General features: G+C 41.4%; 1 protein-coding gene across 1 annotated transcript in view; it reads right to left on the reverse strand.

Moving 5' to 3' along the window:
• The window catches only part of LOC139409056 (WD repeat domain 18), a 79,222-nt gene that overhangs the window by 52,967 nt on the left and 9,271 nt on the right, over window positions 1–16,984 (reverse strand). The window contains exon 4 of the mRNA XM_071153720.1: window positions 4,764–4,905. Within this exon, the coding sequence (XP_071009821.1) occupies window positions 4,764–4,905 (142 nt within the window). The remainder of the gene's footprint in view (window positions 1–4,763; window positions 4,906–16,984) is intronic.

The raw sequence follows: 16,984 nt of genomic DNA on the forward strand, positions 1-16,984 counted from the left end.
GTGCGTGCAAAGAAAATGGAGGTTGTTTGTATACATTTCCCAATGCATTGAATGTATATTATCTTAATTGGATTTTGAGGAGGGGTTGACCTAATTTAACAGGAATGCATTCCAGAGATGAGAATACATGATTCACATCCAAGTCTGCATGCCATCATAACTGCAACCATAGCTTCATACCTTAGCAAAAGATAACGTGTTCGTGCAAGGCTGTGCAACGGAATAAGTGCAGCACCAACATATCAGCAATCCCAATTACACCTATAATGTGTGAAGTCGGTGCAAAAGCCAATCGATGTTTTGGTCAACCAAAGCACTAGCTCTCGGCTTACTTCCTGGCTGCAGGGTGAGAATGCTGAGATGTTTTATTATTCAACATAACTTTGAGATTTTATTTGTTTTTGATTTATTAAAACATGGAGAATGCTTACTCAAAATGCCAACTCAACTGCCTCCTACTTTTGGCCATAAAAATAGACTCCAAAACCAAGTAACTAGAGAGGTGCATTAATAGACAGGAGGGTATGAGTTACCTGACGTGATGCGGAGGCTAGGTATGAGGCTTTAGCAGATTATCTACCATTTCTGAGAGCTCAAGTAAGTACCACATGACTGATTAATCATATTGATCAGGGTTTAGATATGACGTCTTTTTAATTAAATTCATAATCCAGTTGGAATTCATTATTGATGCCTGTGTGAAGGGCTGATCATTTTAACAGGTTGATTTCCATTGTGGCTATATTGTCTTCCATTGTATTAGTGCCCACTTCAAGACCAGGAGCCTCAAGAATTGTGGACTTATTTACAGTACGCGCCAATGCAATATATTGTCAAGAGTAATTCTATGACCTCAACAAACAGATTTTTTTTCTATATTTGCAAAGATGGCCCTGCCGTTACAAATCAATAGGAACACTGTCTGGCTGGCTAAATAAAAGCCTGGGAGTGATTTCTCAATGAGCCGCTGGATGTCAGTCAGTCACTCGGCACAGGAGTCAAAAGCTAATCAGAGTAGTTGATGCCCTGCGTCGGGGACACACACGCACACGCTCCAGTAGCTCATCCACACACTGGGGGATGAAGGGAGAGGGGAGAGAGAGACGGACATCAAACACACAGAGCACCAGGGCCTGTGTTGCCTCGCTCCCTATACATAGCTTCAGTTCATCACTTAATATTTGCATTCCAATATGCCTTTGCAACCGGGGCAAACGGCAGGTGGCAGAACGTGCCATAGGTTTTTTCAATACACTTCAGACAAAAGATGACAAGTACAAACCACATTTCTATGATGGAGAGAAACGAGATGAATAATTGTTTTGTACAGAAGAAAATTGTTTGTGTTTATACCATAGCATTGTTGAATACTTGATTCTGATTGGTTCAAAGGGCATTCTAGAGCAGGCATTATTTCCACATTTTCGAAAACACTATAAAACACGGAAGCCAAAGCGTGGAAACTATGGATACAGTGGGGCAAAAGGTATTTAGTCAGCCACCAATTGTGCAAGTTCTCCCACTTAAAAAGATGAGAGAGGCCTGTAATTTTCGTAGGTACACTTCAACTATGACAGACAAAATGAGGGGGAAAAAATCCGCCTACTGGTTGTATGAATTTGGGATCGATCGTCCCACAACTGTCCCAGAATATGCCATTTCTTTCTCGACAAACTAACCAATAGAATAGGTAGCCTAAACTTTTCTACTGTAGTAGGTTGACATAGGCCAGTGATCATGCTGTTGGTTACTTGTCTTGTTGGCTGAGGAAAAGTAAATGAGGAATGTTATTCTAAGCTGTTCAAAGTGCACATCAGAATTCGGTAAGGACAGCACATAGTTGCATACTCGACTTGCATGTTTTGTTAATTACCATATTCTAAATGTGATTTCTGTCATTCTGAACACCATGGGTGGATGCCCTAGTCAGGTTATGCACCCAATACATATTGGTCAGATACATTTCTCAAATGCCTGGTAAATTAAAGAGTTGCCGATCAAATGTCCGGCTGACTTCACCGCTCGCGTCGCGTGCACGAGCATCACAAAATTAATTTAGAAATCTATATTATTAAATTATTGCGCTAATGAGCATCTGCGTTGCCAAGGGCTAAAATATAAGTCAGTTCTATTTGTGACGCAGATAGGCTGCAAATCCTGCCTCTCCCATCTCCTCATTGGTTTATTGAAGCAGGTACCCATGTGCCATCTCCTCATTGGTTATACCCACGTGGGTGACTGAAAGACGAACGAGGTCAGTGGTGGTAATGCACCTAATTTATGAAAGTTGCCAATCACAATATAAAGTCAAGAGAAGAAAAAACCTGTAAGGAAACGAGATGACTAGAAACGATTTGGTTGACCGTTTTATGTGTGGAATAATTGGCGGAGTAGAGGACCTTGTACATTTCATGTAAAATAACAACAATGTTTATATCCCAGGACAAATTAGCTAACAACAGCAAGCTAGCTAAATAGGACAAATTAGCTAGCAAGTGCAAGCTAACTAGCTAAATTGTAATAAATGATTAATGCTTTTCGACCTGTCCCAAAAATTAATATAATTGGTTCAGAGTTTGTTTTGATATTTTAACAAGCGTGTTGTCATCACGTTTGGTTTGGGGGGACAAAATACGCACGATGGCGCACTCGCACAGCCTGTTTGGGTTCCGTGTAATGGAAACCTTAGCACACACGATCTGGTACGTCACAGGCCTCCAACCCGTCACAACTCAGGCTCCCTTGATCGAATGGCTTGTCAACTGTCAGCTCATCCAATAGTGTCCTCACAGAGCTATAGTAGCCATCAAAACGCCACCAGCCTTTAGATCTGCCATGTCTCCATTTGCATTTTACAAGCCTGATTACTTCAAATCCTGTCAGTGCAAATTCAAAAGGAGCAGAACAAAAATATTTTTGGTACACTGCGTCATTGAAGTGTTGCTCCAGTCTTTCCGCATGCTTACTCAACAAATATATGATGTCAGAATGGTGTTGTTCAAAAAGTTACATGTTCAGTGGGTAAGAATGACAGGCAGAACTGTGAAGGAAATTAAGCAATGGCAGGACTCACGAGCATCAATGACTGATATGGGGGTTCATTGATGTTGAATCCAGACAAATCGGGTGTTATTCAGTTCCTTGGATATAATCCCCCTTGTAGTTTTTCCTTCCGACTTTGCCCCTCTTTGCGCAACACTGCTGTGGCCTTCAAACATGGCTTAACAATTTTCACAACCGTCAGTGTGGTATTGATTTTGTTTCTCTAGTTCAGGTACTACCAGGGGTACACGCAATGTACACGCAATGCCAAATAAAAATTATATTTTCTTCAATTTCAAACCGTACATTTATATTTTCCAAAGGGATAACGAATCCAGTTATATAAATGAGGTAAAAGGAGGAAATATCATTCACTTTAGAGGCCAAATACAAGATTATTATTCTTTGTTTTAAAAATTGGACAAAAACATTTTATCAATTCATGTGATAATGCAACAGTAAATAAGAAAGGTTTAAGCAATTATCTTTAAAGGCCCACTGTGGTCAAAATTCAAATTTCCTGTTTCATATTTGTACTACAGCTGATGAAACTAGCACAGTGTGAAACAATTCGATCAGTATTATTTCCTTATTTTTATTGGTTAAGAATACCATCAACACTGGAACTTCTAAAATCAGCAGGTTTTGCTAATAACAGCTAGTTCTCAGGTTACATGTCTCTCCTATTAGGCCATTCCAAATAGGTCCCTAACTCAGACCACTCCCAGACAGTCCTAACTAAATTCTTGCGTGACAAATAGTTTTTTTGCTAAAAAACACTATTTTTCACAATTTTAAATTTAAAACTATAACAGTTAGGAACCCAGATATTATTTGATAGTGAGGTTTTAAAAAATGGCTGCATTGGGCCTTTAACTAATACAATGGGATAGAGTGATTGGCAAATCTTCTGCATGTCAAAAACTGCATATCTTGTTTTATGTATCTTCATGCGATTAGAGAGAATTGCTTTCCTATTTTGGGACTTCAGCCACAAAACATTAAGGATTGTTAGCAAGTTAAATGAGTAACAAATAAAATTATACTTAAGACCCAATGGGGATTCACGTCTGCGAGGTACCCTTTCATCAATATTCATGTTTTTTTCCCCTAACACTGCTTGCGTGGACTAACAATTTAGCTTCAATATTCCGACTGGTCGATATGTCTGCATGCAAATAACCTGTAAACTAGGCTACCACCTCCCACTTCAGTTCCAGTAAACACAAATCCCAACGCTAAGGGTAATGTAGCACATAAAACACTATTGCAAGAGCGTTAAAATTACGCTCTGAGACAAAAGGCCTAATGTTGTTTTTTTAATCGAAACAGAGTATCAAAACTAATTGAGTTTTTAATTAAGATTGCACTGGTATAAAAATGTCCCCCCCCCCCCAAAACAAAAACAACATTGGTAGGCACGTAGGTATCCATTTAGAATAGAGATAAATCACAACGCTAGAGTGCACGTCAGAACTTCGTTAGATTAGATGTCTATCAATAAGAATGTTGTGAATAATAAAACGACAAGTGGAAGACATCATAAAATATGCATTTGTAAGCCCACAGTCATTCGCAAACTTCATATTGCATTGTGCTCTTCCACCTCAACAGTTTTGTGCTACATACACAAGCCCAGATTTCATACAGACAGCCTCAGAGGCAGTTCACAACAATTCCCCTTTGGACAAGCATAGTAAGGATGCAAGGAAAAAGCACACCTTGACTGTCTGGTCCAGGGATGCAGTAGCTACTCGAGCCTGGGGTCCCATCAGGCCACAGTGGATGTCGGTGATGGGGAGAGAATGACGGGACAGGACATGACGAGGCTCAGGGGTGTGTGACGGATCCAGCTGCACCACACTGCAACATAGAGGGAGGGTTTTGTCATTTATATAAACTCAGCATAAAATAAAACATCCTCTCACTGTCAACCGTTTTTATTTTCAAACTTAACATGTGTAAATATTTGTATGAACGTAAGATTCGACAACTGAGACAAACTGAACAAGTTCCACAGACACGTCACTAACAGAAATTGAGAAATGTGTCCCTGAACAAGGGGGGGGGGAATGTCAAAATAAAAAGTAACAGTCAGTATCTCCTCCTCATGGACTGCACCAGATTTGCCAGTTCTTGCTGTGAGATGTTACCCCACTCTTCCACCAAGACACTTGCAAGTTCCCAAACATTTCTGGGGAGGAATGGCCCAAGCCCTCACCCTCCGATTCAACAGGTCCCAGGCGTGCTCAATTGGATTGAGATCCGGGCTCTTCGCTAGCCATGGCAGAGCACTGACATTCCTGTCTTGCAGGAAATCACGCACAGAATGAGCAGTATGGATGGTGGCATTGTCATGCTGGAGGGTCATGTCAGGATGAGCCTGCAGGAAGGGTACAACATGAGGGAGGATGTCGTCTTCCCAGTAACGCACAGCGTTGAGATTGCCTGCAATGACAACAAGCTCAGTCCGATGATGCTGTGACACACCGCCCCAGACATTGACGGACCCTCCACCTCCATCCCGCCCCAGAGTGCAGGCCTCGGTGAAACGCGCATTCCTTCGACAACAAACGCAAATCCGACCATCACCCCTGGTGAGACAAAACCGCAACTCGTCAGTGAAGAGCACTTCTTCCCAGTCCTATCTGGTCCAGTGACGGTGGGTTTGTGCCCATAGGCGACGTTGTTCCGATGATGTCTGGTGAGGACCTGCCTTACAACAGGCCTACAAGACCTCAGTCCAGCCTATTGCGGACAGTCTGAACACTGATGGAGGGATTGTGCGTTCCTGGTGTAACTCGGGCAGTTGTTGTTGCCATCCTGTACCTGTCCCGCAGGTGTGATGTTCAGATGTACCGATCCTGTGCAGGTGTTGTTACACGTAGTCTGCCACTGCGAGGACGATCAGTTGTCCGTCCTGTCTCTCTGTAGGGCTGTCTTAGGCGTCGCACAGTACGGACATTGCAATTTATTGCCCTGGCCACATCTGCAGTCCTCATGCCTCCATGCAGCATGCCTAAGGCACGTTCACGCAGATGAGCAGGGACCCTGGGCACCTTTCTTTTGGTGTTTTTCCAGAGTCAGTAGAAAGGCGTCTTTAGTGTCCTAAGTTTTCATAACTGTGGCCTTAATTGCCTACCATCTGTAAGCTGTTAGTGTCTTAACGACCGTTCCACAGGTGCATGTTCATTAATTGTTTATGGTTCATTGAACAAGCATGGGAAACAGTGTTTGTTTAAACAATTAAGATCTGTGAAGTTACTTGGATTTTTACGAATTGTCTTTGAAAGACAGGGTCCTGAAAAAGGGACGCTTCTTTTTTTTGCTGAGTTCACATCCACATAAACAAATGGTGGAATGTCATGTTAAGCAATGAATGTGACTAGCATTGATCTCAAACTAACCTCAAAACACCAATACAGAACCATGACAAAAATGTTCAAATCTTTCTACCTCAACCATTTGAAAGTAAACCAAACACATATGTACTCCCTTCACATTTTGACCATTTAAAAACTTAAAATCTCACAATTATTTTTTGTGAGATTATTAGTGGGAAAAACAAATATTTTGCTGTATTCTTATAGCCAGAGATTTGGACCAAAAATGCAATTTTCTGAGTATATATATTGTAGCTCTGAGCATCACTGGTTCTTGCTCAGTCGAGACAACTTGCCAGAGCAGGACAGGAGAGGAGGCGGCCAATAGGTGAATAAACAGAGCGAGAGAGCTAGTGGGAAAGAGGGGGAGGATAGAAAGCCTGATTATCTGAGCGGGACCCAGGACTCATTCTGTCAGCTCGGCAGCAAGAGGCGCTCCTTGGCAGGATCTCAGGGACAACCTGTCTGCAGCAACATCTGTGACAAACATAACCCGTACAGGCACACACCACAGCATAGGCTACTGCGTGTGCACACAAAAAGGGAGAAGAAGCAGCCTGGGGCATTTTGAGGAATATCAAACCACTAACAGAATTCCAGTTCCAATACTCCCTTTGAGGCAATTTCGGACCTATTCCAACGATGCTCAGGGTGTATCACAGAGATATTAGTGGGGACTTGAGCCACGTCCGCTCATTACATCCCTCTAGGATGGGGTCAAAGCAAACCACTTAATGTCGGTGTATGGGCCCAACCCAGGCCATTCTTCACATGTGAAAGGTGCATTACCCGATGCAGGTCGGTGGCCATTTAAAATTCCTCTCAGACCCGTAGCACTCTGTTCTTTATGCTACATTGAGTTTCACATTGTCCCTTCAAAAAGGCGAAGGTCAGAAAGTAGCTAACACTGGACTCGTGTTCTTCAAACTGTAATTGGAAATTACAGTCTGGCGAAGAGAGCGGATGTGTTTGTGGTATATAGTCGAAAGCCTCAGTCATGTAAATAAACTGTTGGAGATTAATGATTTTTGGCCCTATACACCAATACTTAATGAACATGCTGACACATTGATGAAATGGAAAGAATTGACGCGGGAGTAGGGCAGGCACAATTACCGTATAACCAAGACCGTCATGAAAATAAAATAGCCGCCATAACCGTTTAAATATATATTTTTTTTATTGTGGAACGAACAGCTGACTGAAGATGGGACGCTGGGCATTTGTGCGGTTGAGTCAGCATCAGCCTTCACATGGACTCTTAACGTGATAAACTTTGTTGCACCTTGCTGAAAAAAGCAAAGAGTATTGGGTTGCCTGGGCAACACACCGCACAATGCAGAAGCAGGATTCATAAAAATAGAGTGTATAGATTGGGCTTTCAACCTAACAGTGGCAATATGCGGTAGAGGTCAAACAAACTCGACCAAAACAATGGAATTGAAGCAACAATGGAATTGAAGCATCTATTGTCACCAATGATTTATGAATGCTAGCTACGCTAACCAGCGTACATGAACAGGAGTTAGCATTTAGCACTCACTTCTTATAAACCTGAGAAGGGACAACTTGTAAATATTATTAAGCAAAAAGAAAAAATATGCAAAAATAAAGCCAAATATCTCAAATCGGACTTACTTGGGAAAGAATTTCACATTTTGTTACGTTACAGCTTTATTCTAAAATTGATTAAACATTATTTTTGCCTCAATCTACACACAATACCCCATAAATGACAAAGTGAAAACTGTTTTTTTGAAATGCATGCAAACGTATAAAAATAAAAACCAGAAATACCTTATTTACATAAGTACTCAGACCCTTTGCTATGAGACCCCAAATTGAGCTCAGGTGCATCCTGTTTCCATTGATAATCCTTAAGATGTTTCTACAACTGAGTCCCCCTGTGGTAAATTCATATACACACACACGTACGTACTGGGGTCAATGGTGTGAAATCTCTAGTTTATTAGAAATTTCTAGGCCTACTTTCTTACTTTAGTTTCGGTGTGTGCTCAGTCTCCCTGGTCTCCGCCCGCCTGCCTGTTGCTCGCCATTTCAGTTAACAGCTAGCTTTGAGTACGTATGTATGTATATACAGTGGCAAGAAAAAGTATGTGATACCTTTGGAAATACCTGGATTTCTGCATAAATTGGTCATAACATTTGATCTGATCTTCATCTAAGTCACAACAATAGACAAACACAGTGTGCTTAAATTAATAACAGACCAATTATTGTATTTTTCTTGCCTATATTGAATACACTTAAACATTCACCGCGTATGTTGTAAAAAGTATGTGAACCCCTAGGCTAATGACTTCTCCAAAAGCGAATTGGAGTCCAATCAATTACAAGATTGGAGATGTTGGTAAGAGCTGGAAAGGGTTACAAAAGTATCTCTGAAAGCCTTGATGTTCATCAGTCCACGGTAAGACAAATTGAGAGTCGGGTGATTATAAATGGAGAAAGTTTAGCACTGTTGCTACTCTCCCTAGGAGTGGCCGTCCAGCAAAGATGACTACAAGAGCACAGCGCAGAATGCTCAATGAGGTTAAGAAGAATCCTAGAGTGTCAGCTAAAGACTTACAGACATCTCTGGAACATGCTAACATCTCTGTTGACGACTCGAGGATACGTAAAACACTGAACAAGAATGGTGTTCATGGAAGGACACCAAGGAAGAAGCCACTGCTGCCCAAAAAAAAAAAAACATTGTTGCATGTCTGAAGTTTACAAAAGTGCACCTGGATGTTCCACAGCGCTACTGGAAAAATATTCTGTGAACAGATGAAACTACAGTTGAGTTGTTTGGAAGGAACACACAACCCTATGTGTGGGAAAAAAAGGCACAGCACACCAACATCAAAACCTTATCCCAACTGTAAATTATGGTGGAGGGAGCATCACGGTTTGGGGCTGCTTTGCTGCCTCAGGGCCTGGACAGCTAGCTATCAGACAGAAAAATTAATTAAAGTTTATCAATACATTTTGCAGGAGAATGTAAGGCAATCTGTCCACCAATTGAAGCACAACAGAAGTTGGGTGATGCAACAGGACAACGACTCAAAACAGAGCAGTAAATCAACACAATGGCTTCAACAGAAGAAAATACATCTGCTGGAGTGGCCCAGTCAGAGTCCAGACCTCAACCCGATTGAGATGCCTGTGGCATGACCTCAAGAGCAGTTCACACCAGACATCCCAAGAATATTGCTGAACTGAAACAGTTTTGTAAATAGGAATGGTCCAAAATTCCTCCTGACCGTTGTGCAGGTCTGATCCGCAACTACAGAAAACGTTTGGTCGAGGTTATGCTGCCAAAGGAGGGTCAACCAGTTATTAAATCCAAGGGTTCACATACTTTTTCCACTCTGCACTGTGAATGTTAACACAGTGTGTTCAATAAAGACATGAAAACATATAATTGTTTGTTTTATTAGTTTAAGCAGACTGTGTTTGTCTATTGTTGTGATCTAGATGAAGATCAGATGACCAATTTATGCAAAAATCTGGGTATTTCCAAAGGGTTCACATACTTTTTCTTGCCACTGTACACTACCGTTCAAAAGTTTGGGGTCACTTGTACTGATTAAAGAAGCAATAAAACTGGCCTTCTTTAGACTAGTTGACTATCTGGAGCATCAGCATTTGTGGGTTCAATTACAGGCTCAAAATGGCCAGAAACAAATAACTTTCTTCTGAAACTCAGTCTATTCTTGTTCTGAGAAATGAAGGCTATTCCAAGAAACTGAAGATCTCGTACAACGCTGTGTACTGCTCCCTTCACAGAACATGTCAAACTGGCTCTAACCAGAATAGAATGAGTGGGAGGCCCCGGTGCACAACTGAGCAAGAGGACAAGTACATTAGTGTTTAGTTTGAGAAACAGACGCCTCACAAGTCCTCAACTGGCAGTTTCAATAAATAGTACCTGCAAAACACCAGTCTCAACATCAACAGTGAAGAGGTGACTCTGGCCTTCTAGGCAGAGTTCCTCTGTCCAGTGTCTGTTCTTTTGACCTTAATCTTTTCATTTTATTGGCAAGCCTGAGATATGGCTTTTTCCTTGCAACTCTGTTTAGAAGGCCAGCATCCCGGAGTCGCCTCGTCACTGTTGACGTTGAGACTGGTGTTTTGCTGGTACTATTAAAATTAAGCTGCCAAGTTGAGGACTTGTGAGGTGTCTGTTTCTCAAACTAGACTAGTGACATGATTCCATATGCGTTATTTCATTGTTGATGTCGGTCTCTTCAGAAAGTATTCAGACCCCTTGACCGTTTACAAATTTTGTTACATTACAGCCTTATTCTAAAATTGATTAAATAAAACAAATTCCTCAGAAATCTACAAACAATACCCCATAATGACAATAATTTTTAAAAAAGTATTACAAAATAAAAATACCTTACTTACATAATTATTCACTGTTCACTCATGACTGCATGGCCAGGCACGACTCCAACACCATCATCAAGTTTGCCGATGACACAACAGTGGTAGGCCTGATCACCAACAACGATGAGATAGCCTATAGGGAGGTCAGAGACCTGGCCGTGTGGTGCAAGGACAACAACCTCTCCCTCAATGTGATCAAGACAAAAGGAGAGGATTGTGGACTACAGGAAAGGAGGACCGAGCACGCCCCCATTCTCATCGACGGGGCTGCAGTGGAGCAGGTTGAGAGCTTCAAGTTAAGGTGTCCACGTCACCAACAAACTATCATGGTCCAAACACACCAAGAGAGTCGTAAACTGGGCACGACAAAGACTATTCCCCCTCAGGAGACTGAAAAGAGTTGGCATGCGTCCTCAGATCCTCAAAAGGTTCTACAGCTGCACCATCGACTGCTCGGGTTCCGACCGCAAGGCACGACAGAGGGTAGTGGGTATGGCCCAGTACATCACTGGGTCCAAGCTTCCCGCCATGCAGGACCTCAATACCATGATGCGGTGTCAGAGGAAGGCCCTAAAAAACTCCAGCCACCCAAGTCAGACTGTTCTCTCTACCACACAGCAAGCGGGACCAGAGCGCCAAGTCTAGGTCCAAAAGACTTCGCAACAGCTTCTACCCCCAAGCTATAAGACTCCTGAACAGCTAATCAAAAGGGCTACCCGAACCCCTCTTTTTACCCTTTTGCTACTCTGTTAACAATCTATGCATAGTCACTTTAACTCTACCTACATGTACATGTTACCTCAATGACCTCAACTAACTGGTGCCCCCGCACATTGACTCTGTACTGGTACCCCCTGTATAGACTCGCTACTGCTATTTTAAGTATGTTACTTTTAAATGTTTTACTTAAGAAGAACAAGGTGTTAACTTCTTAATGCATTGTTGGTTAAGGGCTTGTAAGTAAGCATTTCACTGAACACCTGTTGTATTTGGCGCATGTGACAAATAAAATTTGATTTGATTTATTCAGCCCCTTTGCTATGAGACTCCAAATTGAGCTGTTTCCACTGATCATCCCTGAGATGTTTCTACAACGTGATTGGAGTCCACCTATGGTAGATTCAATTGATTGGGCATGATTTGGAAAGGCGCACACACCTGCCTATATGACAAAGGTCCCACAGTTGACAGTGCATGTCAGCGCAAAAACCAAGCCATGAGGTTGAAGGAATTGTCTGTAGAGCTCAGAGCCAGGACTGTGTCGAGGCAAAGATCTGGGGAACGGTACCAAAAAATGTCTGCAGCATTGAAGGTCCCCAAAAACACATTGGCCTGCATCATTCTTAAATGGAAGATGCTTGGAACCACGAAGACTCTTAGAGTTGGCAGCCCGGCCAAACTGAGCAATCGGGGGAGAAGGGCCTTGGTAGGGGAGGTGACCAGACGGAAGCCACATGACAGCCTGCTTGGAGTTAGCCAAAAGGCACCTCGTCTGTTGAAACCAAGATTTTACTCTAGGAAACCTGGCACCATCCTTACAGTAAAGCATGGGTGGCAGCATCATACTGTGGGGTTGTTTTGTGTTTTTTTTACTCCCTTCATCTCCCGAATTTCGTGGTATTAAATTGGTAGTTATAGTCTTGTCCCGTCGCTGCAACTCCCGTACGGACTCGGGAGAGGCGAAGGTCGAGAGCCATGCGTCCTCTAAAACATGACCCCACCAAGCCGCACTGCTTCTTGACACAATGCCGCTTAATCCGGAAGCCAGCCGCACCAATGTGTCAGAGGAAACACCGTACGCCTGGTGACCGTGTCAGCGGGCATGCGACCGGCCCGCCATAGGAGCCGCTAGAGCGCGATGGGACAAGGGCATCCCGGCCGGCCAAACCCTCCCCTAACTCGGACGAAGCTCGGGCAATTGTGCGCCGCCTCATGGGTCACCCGGTCGCGGCCGGCTGCAACACAGCCTGGAATTGAACCAGGATTTGTAGTGACAACTAGCGCTGGAATGCAGTGCCTTAGACCACTGCACCACTCGGGAGATTTTCAGCAGCAGGGACTGGGAGACTAGTCAGGATCGAGGCAAAGACGAACAGAGCAAAGTACAGAGAGATCCTTGATGAAACCCTGAACAAGGCAGTTAACCTATTGTTCCTAGGTCGTCATTGAAAATAATAATGTGTTCGAACTGACTTGCCTAGTTAAATAAAAGGTTGAAAAAATATATATATATTTTTAAAAAGGTCATTCCAGTGCTATTACATATTTGCAATCCATAAATGCTATTTGTTCAGCATAAAAACACAATTTCAACCACATCAACCGCACCCAAACATTGTAGTGGTGTTATGGAGGTGTCCTTTCAACCTCTCCAAAGTGTCCGAATGTGGTAATTGCACTGTTTTTGCACACTGGATGTGCTTAAGTTATTGTTCACTATAAAAAATGTATTTCTACAACACCAACCTCTTTCAAACATTATGGTGGTGTCCGGGGACATGCATGCCTACAGCGCATTAGCGATACGCAAGGATAAGTCACTCGGTGGACATTGGATGTTGCCATTAAGTCATACATCAGACAACATTGGTAGGAACAAATCTAGCCAATTGCCAATCTAAGGATTAATTTGATTCTCCCCATGCAGCTTTACCTCAAACACAGACCAAATTGAAGCTTACCTTGTAAGTTGTTCGCCGTTTGTTGAAAACTTCAAATAAATTTTAAAAAAGATACTCTTGGGGTTGGTGATCAATAATGGTAGGTCACAGGCAGACATAAGATATCCTAATTATCTGTGGAGCCCCGAATTTTGTGTGTATCAATGCATTCTGTGTTTTTTCCGTTTATACTTCACAATGCTAACCGGAATGTAGGTAGCAGCCATCTTGAAATTAAGTCATTGGCTCAGCCTGCCCTTAAACATTTGTATCCCCATATATATGGCAGTTAGTCAAAGATTTGAAGGCACTGATCAATAGCCAAGATACTCAGCTTTCCCAGATAGGGGCTACTGTTCTCATAACAGACTGAAATGTATATATATATATATATATATATTTTTTTATCACATAGGGTCCCCAAATATAGGCCCTTCACATTTAAGAGGTTTTAATGAGCGGATTAAACACACTTGTGTGGGGCTACATCATTTGTTTGGCATTACAGGAGCAAACCTGCAAGGGCGAAATAACAGTTTAGACTTATAAAGCAATTATTTATTTTCAACTGCAAGTACAGCTTCAGGACTCTTGATTATACACCACAAAGCCTCTGCTTTGAGGGGGAAACGGTTGCAACAAAGGTAGTGCGTTGTAAGAGGAGGACCAATCAAGAACTTTGATACAGCAAAAGCTATTTGGAATTGAGATGTCAAAAGCTCCGCCTGAAGTTGACTGTTGATATAGGTCATTAGGCAACGGCAAGTCTCATTTGAAATACTGGGCCATACGGTTGTATACTGGGCCATACGGTTGACACTATTTCTTTAGTAGAATTTACTACTTTTTTTGCTGCTTCCCTTGATATGCATTGGAAATATAATAACATGCTCTACTAGAAAAAGAGAAGGTATTACTTTGGAAAGCAGACTGTCATACATTCATTGTAAATTCAAAGCAATCCCTTATTTCACTGCTAGGTAGTTCGACAGCCTTTCTCCGTCTAAATTTGACCAATTCCATTTAAATTAGCAAACCTAATGTCTGAGGGAAAGGGAAAATAACAGGTTTACATTTGCTATCTTGTTTACCACAACCTGTACATTTCCATTCCCCTTTAGTGCTGACAGGCACTGGTAATGGAAGTCTCACATTGCCACCTACTGGAGAAGAGTTAGGCCTACTTCAGTACCATTCAACCCCAGAAACAGAATGAAAATAGTGAATCACTGAGTTCCCTGACTGATCTACAATTTTTTTTACGATGCAAGGTTATTTGTAGATCAGTCTGTCTGTGCTGTCAGTATGATCAGTATAGATGTTCTCCAACTCTGCCAAAACATTGGTCCAGTGCTTGAATTTGGAAAAGGCCTATCCATTCCCTGTAAACACATTTTTTTTTTTAGGTTTGATGAACATCATTCAATGCCATCTTTATTCACCAACTAATTAAAATAAGATCATAAGCAATTGAAAGAGGTAGAGTATTACAAGGTTTTAGCACAATTCAACTCACATCCAGTCTGTACAATTTGTTCTCAAAATAGTTAAGCCTTTTATTCCTCCGATAACAGTCCATTCCAAAAATTTAAATGAGAGGAGTAGCTGTCAATGTTTCATAGCTTACACATCTTCTTGATTAAATACTCAAACTCAGTAAACCAGTTCATTGCTCTGCCTGCCAATTACCAAAGCACTAATCCAATTTTTCACTGAGATTAAGAGATCAGAAGCTCCTTAAATATTCAGATCCTAAGGATGGGCTTGTGATAAAAATTACAATTGGGTTTTTGTCCCCTTTTTGTTGAAGGTTCAGAGAAAGCAGTGGAACCTATTTAATGTTCTCTCGATTTGGCAAGCACAAAATGTGATTATGTCGCACTGGATAACATAGCCTGAAATACAGCAGCGTAAGTGTCAATAGTATAAGCCTAACCAAGCGTCACCTGTCACTTCAAAGCCAGGTGCGTCCAACCGTGAGTCAGTAATGTAGAAATGTAAAAACTACATTGAGAGAACAATTCCATTTGCCCCCAGTTACTTGATGACAAGCGACAGAGGTAAGAAAGGATTTCTGGCAGCTGATTTAACAAAAAATGTTGTTTTTTTTTTATTCTGCCGAGAAGTCGCTTTTAAGATAAGAGTGACAAGTTACACATTTTACTCAGATGCTCAATAGAATGTCCAAGGTAACTAATTAGCTAGCTTTGTAATCCTCTGTGTAGACAACCCTAATAATAGAAGTGCAGTAGTATGTAATATTTCTTAACTAAGATACGCTAGCTAAATCATTTTAGGGGTTAATATAGAATTGGCCTAATATGTCATTGAGACCAAGAAATAAAATTCAACTGTCATCAATTTTCAGATGAGTTTTAATTCAAACGTCTTAGGGCTAGGCCCCATTCTTCTCAATGTCCACCTGAATGACGTGTCCAAAGTAAACTGCCTGTTGCTCAGGCCCTGAAGCCAGAATATGCATAGAATTGGTACCATTGGAAAGAAAATCCTTGAAGTTTGTAGAAATGTTCAAATAAAGTAGGAGAATATAACACAATAGATAGGTTAGGGTAGGAGAAAATCTAAAGAAAAACCAACCACCTTTTTTTTGAGAAAGAGACCATGCTCTTACAATGGCAGGTATAAGGGCAAACTGAATTCTAGCTCCCAGGATGCAATTCCCATGGCTTCCACAGGGTGTCAGCAATCCATGTTCAAGGTTTCAGGCTTGTAACTTCCAAAATGAATAAGAAATATCAGTTTTAGTGCAGGGACAGTCTTGGAAATTCGTGTTTGTACGAGCGATAAAGACAGGACGCACCTGCTAAAATCGGTTTCCTATTGAACATACTTCTTTACGTAAGAAATATTATAGTTTGATTACATTTTAGGGTATCTGAGGAGTAAATAGGAACGTATTTTGACTTGTTGAAACAAAGTTTAGATGTAGATTTTCTAATTACTTTCTCTGCATGTTGAACGAGTGGATTACTCAAATCAAGGCACAAACTAAACAGACTTTTTGGGATATAAAGAAGGATTTTATCTAACAAAACTACATGTGATAGCTGGGACCCTTTAGATGACAAATCAGAGGAAGATTTTCAAATAGTAAGTGAATATTTAATCGCTATTTGTGAATTTATGAAACAGTTGCCGGTGGAAAAATATTTTGATGTGGGGCGCCGTCCTCAAACAATCACATATCATGCTTTCGCTGCAATAGCTAATGTAAATCGGACAGTGCAGTTACATTAACAAGAATTTAAGCTTTCAACCAATATCAGACACTTGTACGTACCTAAATGTTTAATATGCATAATTTATTTGAATTGCGCCCTCCAATTTCACCAGAAGTTGTCCCACTAGCGGAAATTGGTCATATATGAAGATCAGATCCAATTTTAAGTCAACAATAGAAAAGCAGTGTGCTTAAACTAATAACACACCAATTATTGTATTTTTCTTGTCTATATTGAATACATAATTTAAACATTCACA

The sequence above is a fragment of the Oncorhynchus clarkii genome, chromosome 5 (assembly GCF_045791955.1).
Source record: "Oncorhynchus clarkii lewisi isolate Uvic-CL-2024 chromosome 5, UVic_Ocla_1.0, whole genome shotgun sequence".
Classification (NCBI taxonomy): Eukaryota; Metazoa; Chordata; class Actinopteri; order Salmoniformes; family Salmonidae; genus Oncorhynchus; species Oncorhynchus clarkii.